Source organism: Gopherus evgoodei, unplaced genomic scaffold (genome assembly GCF_007399415.2).
Source record: "Gopherus evgoodei ecotype Sinaloan lineage unplaced genomic scaffold, rGopEvg1_v1.p scaffold_53_arrow_ctg1, whole genome shotgun sequence".
NCBI classification, from domain to species: Eukaryota; Metazoa; Chordata; order Testudines; family Testudinidae; genus Gopherus; species Gopherus evgoodei.
The window spans coordinates 122047-126709 of NW_022060074.1; the positions used below are offsets into that span (position 1 = coordinate 122047).

Sequence of the window (4663 nt, forward strand, 5' to 3'; positions counted from 1 at the left end):
AGACTAAATGGTCATATCCCTACAGCCTGTCTGCATTCAGATCTCCAACGGAGGCTAACAAGACTTCCTCTTTTTGACTTCCAGAAGGATTGAGCCCAGTCAATATTGTCTGTGATCCAAGTCCTGAAGACAGATTCAGAATCATGGTAATGGTCCATAGTCACACTTAACTGGAATATGATTATTCATGTGTTCATCCTATGCACTGGAGTAGCCCTTTTGCAGGATTGGTCACTATATGAATGCTGCTGGTTCGTAGACCACATTTAAGATTTTCAAAAGGGTCTGCACCTATGGTGGGTCCACCAATGAAAAAAAAGCCAAAAACCTCTGCTCTACAAAAATTGCTAAATGTAATAGAGAGAGAGTAACTTATCAAATTGGTCAGATCCCAGATTCAATGGGTGTGACTCAGCCATAGCTCCACTTGAGTAAAGGGGCCAGATACCCAACTGGAGTAAAAACAGCTGTCTCTCTGCTGATGTTAAAGGGACAGATTAAAGAGTTATTAGACCAGAGAGAAACCGCAAGCAAGCGAATGACTGGTGGTTAGGGCCCTCACCCTGCATGCAGGAGATCCAGTATCCAGTCCCCTTTCTCCAATGCTTCTTTCATTATTTAATCACAGTGGAACAGATTCAACAGGAGAGCCTAAGCAAGGCCCGCATCAGTCTGCCCCATAGTCCCAGCTGGGTGGGGATTTTGTGAATACCTATGAGGCAAGCTTCTGTGATTTAGGTTCTTAAAGTGGCAGTTAGGGATCAAAGTCCTATTGTGTATCTGGCTCATTTTGTCATTGTAGAACACACAAATTCCAGCCAGATTATCGCTGTTGGTTTTCTAAATCCTGTCTATTTAAAGAACATATATATTTTACAGGATAGAACAGGGCTCTCTTTATATTCATCCTACTGAAAAGATGACCTCTAGATGATAGTTCAGTTCACTTTTATGATCTGAGTTAATTTTATTTATTTATTTGTCTCATAGGTCCTGGTTTTGCTGAAAAAAGTATCAATGGAAAATCAAACCACAGTAACCGAATTTATTCTCCTGGGAATTTACAGTGACCCACAGATGCAGATTTTCCTCTTCTCAGTGTTCTTAGTTATTTACCTAATCACTCTGAGTGGTAACATAGTGATCATGGTGGTGATAAGAGCTGATTCTCACCTTCACACCCCTACGTACTTCTTCCTCTTCCATTTATCCTTTGTTGATATCTGCTATTCCTCGGTCATGATACCTAACGTGCTGAGGAACTTCCTAGCAGAGCACAAAACTATTTCGGTCAATGGCTGCATTGCTCAGATATTCTTCATCCTCCTCTCAGCTGCTACTGAAGCTTTCATTCTCTCAGCCATTTCTTACGACCGCTACGCTGCCATCTGTGACCCATTGCATTATGTGGAGAGAATAAGTAAAGGGATCTGTGTTCAGCTGGTGAGTGGGGCATGGGCAATAGGCTTCTTCCATGCCTTGCTTAATACTATTTTTGCCTCCAAGTTGTGTTTCTGTGGGCCCAATGAAATCAACCATTTCAGCTGGGAACTCCCTCCTCTATTACAACGATCCTGCACTGACACCCTCACCAATCAAGTGGTGCTTCTTACTTCTGTTGTGATATTTGGGTCAAGCTCCTTCCTCCTTACCCTGATCTCCTACATTCACATCATCTCCACCGTGCTGAGGATACCCTCTGTGGAGGGCAGGCATAAAGCCTTCTCCACCTGCAGCTCCCACTTGATTGTGGTTGGCTTGTTGTACCTCGCAGGTTTTCTCCAGTACACAAAACCCAGGTCAGTCTCTTCTGTGGTGCTGGATGAAATATTCTCCATCCAGTACAGTGTCTTGATCCCCATGTTAAACCCCATCATCTACAGCCTGAAAAACAAGGAGGTGAAAAAATCTTTAAGGAAAATGTTGGGAAAATTAAAGTTTCTCAAGCAAAGTTTCTCAAGTATCAGAGGGGTAGCAGTGTTAGTCTGGATCTGTAAAAAGCAACAGAGTTCTGTGGCACCTTTAAGACTAACAGATGTATTGGAGCATAAGCTTTTGTGGGTATTCATCCAATACATCTTTTAGTCTTAAAGGTGCCACAGGACTCTCTGTTGCTTCAAGTAATGTTGATGATCTTAAATAAATTAAATTACATATGTTTACATCAGAGAGCATAGAACTGTGGATAACTTTTGTTTGGGAAATTCCCAGCTCAGGTAACTGACCGATACGTTGGAACAAAACCTCAGTTGGTCTAAAAGAGTGTGGCTCCATTGACGTCAGCAGGCCAGATTCCTAGTTGCAAAAGAGTCACTAGAGTACAGGATCTTGGGTCTCCTAAATCCAGAGTGAATGCTCTGAGCACCAGGCTGTAGAGTCATTCACACATTTCTTACTTTCCTCTATGTCCATATCTCTTTAATATGGCCCACTGACTTCAGGGGAGATATGGCCAATTTATGCCAGCTGAGATTCTGGCCAATTCCATAAAAATAATCTCTTCATCTATTAATCTCTGTCCTTTTGTTTTTTGACTAATTGTTTTAAACTCCATTTAATATCAGTTATCTTATTCTATCCTACTAAAATCTCAAGGATTTTCAATGATAATTAATAAGGATAATATAATAATCATTGGAGCCAATGGGTTTACTCCCCAGGGACGGCTAGATCGGCAAAGGAATTTAGGCTTGAACAGGAGAGTTAGAGAGAGACCCACATGAGTGTATCTTGGTGGTTAGGCCATCCACGTTGATGGGGAGAGATCCCGTCTTTGAATCCTGTGTCTATCAGGCACTTGATGTGGGGCCCTACCACATCCCAGGTGACGACCTTGACCATTGGGACAAAAGTTATGAGCAGTCTCCTCCTTCTAATTCCTTCTTCATCCTCCTCCAGCCCCACGTTCATGTAAAAAAAAACCCCTTAGGTGGGGTTAAAGGGTTCCTAGCTGAGAATGACAAACAGAAAGATTCGTCTCCCTCACTGGGAACTGAACTCTTTGACAGCAGCAGGGCTTGGAACACACCCCACTCCTCAGCATCTCCCATTGACTAGGGAACAACCTCTTATCATGTTAGAACATAAGGAGAAATGAAAGACCATTCCAGGTCCGAGCAAAGATTTATCTAGCCCAGTACCCTATTTCTGACAGTGGCCAGTGCCAGATTCTTCAAAGAGAATGAACTGAACAGATAATTACTGAGTGATCCATCCCCTGTCATCCAGTCTCAGCTTTTGGCAGTCAGAGGTTTAGGGACATCCAGAACAGGGGGTTGCCTCTCTGGCCTTCTGGACTAATAACCATTGATGACTTATCCTCCATGAACTTATATAATTGTTTTTTAAAAACTGTCTCCAGCTCAAGAAAAAGGGAACAAGAGATGTTGTTAAAATGAAAGCCCAATTTAATATTTTACAGTTCAAATGCTTGTGATACAGCATGGCCAGAGGGCAGCAGGAGAGTGTTAGCAGGGAGCCTTATTCCCTGCAAGGGGAGGAAGGTTTGCTATAGATTAATTAGAGCACCTGAAGCCAATTAGAGCACCAGCAGTCAGTCAAGTGATAAAAACCCCCTGCTTCAGTCAGACAGTGTGGGAGTTGGAGCAGGAAGGTTTGGTTGGAGTAGACAGCAGTTTGAAGGAGTTGGAGCAGAGAACAGTTTTGAAGAGAGACCAAAAGGAAAGTTTGGAGGAGTGCTGCAGTGGGCTGAGATATCCAAAAAGCCCTAGGTAAGGGGCACCTGGCTTATGTAGAAGGACAGCAAGAAGCCCCTTCACAAGCTGACGGGCAGGAGAGGGAAGCAGCCCAGGGGAAAGAACCGCTAGTTCTAAGTGGTTCACCACAAACCTCAGGGCCCTTGGGTTGGGATCTGGAGTAGAGGGCAGGCCCAGGTCTCTTCCTCTCCATTCCCCTCTTCAAGGACAATAGTGAGGTAATTAAAATATAGATTCAGAGGCAAGCAAAAGTGCCCTGAACCTTCCCCAAAGAAGAGAAAACGCAAGACCCAGCATAACAGTACTGGCAATTTGCCACATGCTTTTTTCCTTCTTGTCTTTAATAAAAGATTTTTGTGTGTTTGCCAAGGTACTAAACAGACTGAGATCTCTGCAAACCGAACTCTGAACCTTGTTTAAAACTGTTTAATGTGGGATAGTGACTGGGTTATGTGGCTTAATCTCTGAAACATGATATTTAATATCTCTTCAAAATAACCTGTCATAATTAATTATCATAAACCTGAATACTTTTTTCTTATCCAAACCTTATCTGAATATTACTACATTTTTGGTCTTCAAAGTCTCTCTGTCACAAGAAGTTCCCCCTTCTAATTATGTTTCTTCTTCATGTCATCAGCACATGCATAGAACACTCTCCCAACAGTGGTTCACCAAACCATCAACCTCACTTTATGAAAATTCTACAAGAAAAAAGAGATGAGGTCTCCGCTGAGTGGGCGTCTTCATTTCCCTATTATGTTTTTGTGAATCTCTTCTTCTCTATAGACATGATACCGCATGCACTTGAATGTTTAGACTAAATGGACATATTCCTACAGCCTGTCTGCATTCAGAACTCCAACTGAGGCTAACAAGACTTTCACTTACAGACCACCTGCAGGACTGAATCTAATCAACATTACGCATGATCCTCATCCTGCAGA

The 4663-nt window shown here is 42.6% G+C and overlaps 1 protein-coding gene across 1 annotated transcript; it reads left to right on the forward strand.

Annotated features, from left to right (window-relative positions):
- The first annotated feature begins 1017 nt into the window (after positions 1-1017).
- On the forward strand, positions 1018-4136 carry LOC115643231 (olfactory receptor 1009-like). The gene is made up of 2 exons (XM_030547124.1): positions 1018-1960; positions 4087-4136. The coding sequence occupies exons 1-2, from the start codon at positions 1018-1020 to the stop codon at positions 4134-4136; spliced, it is 993 nt and encodes a 330-aa protein (XP_030402984.1).
- Positions 4137-4663: the final 527 nt, after the last annotated feature.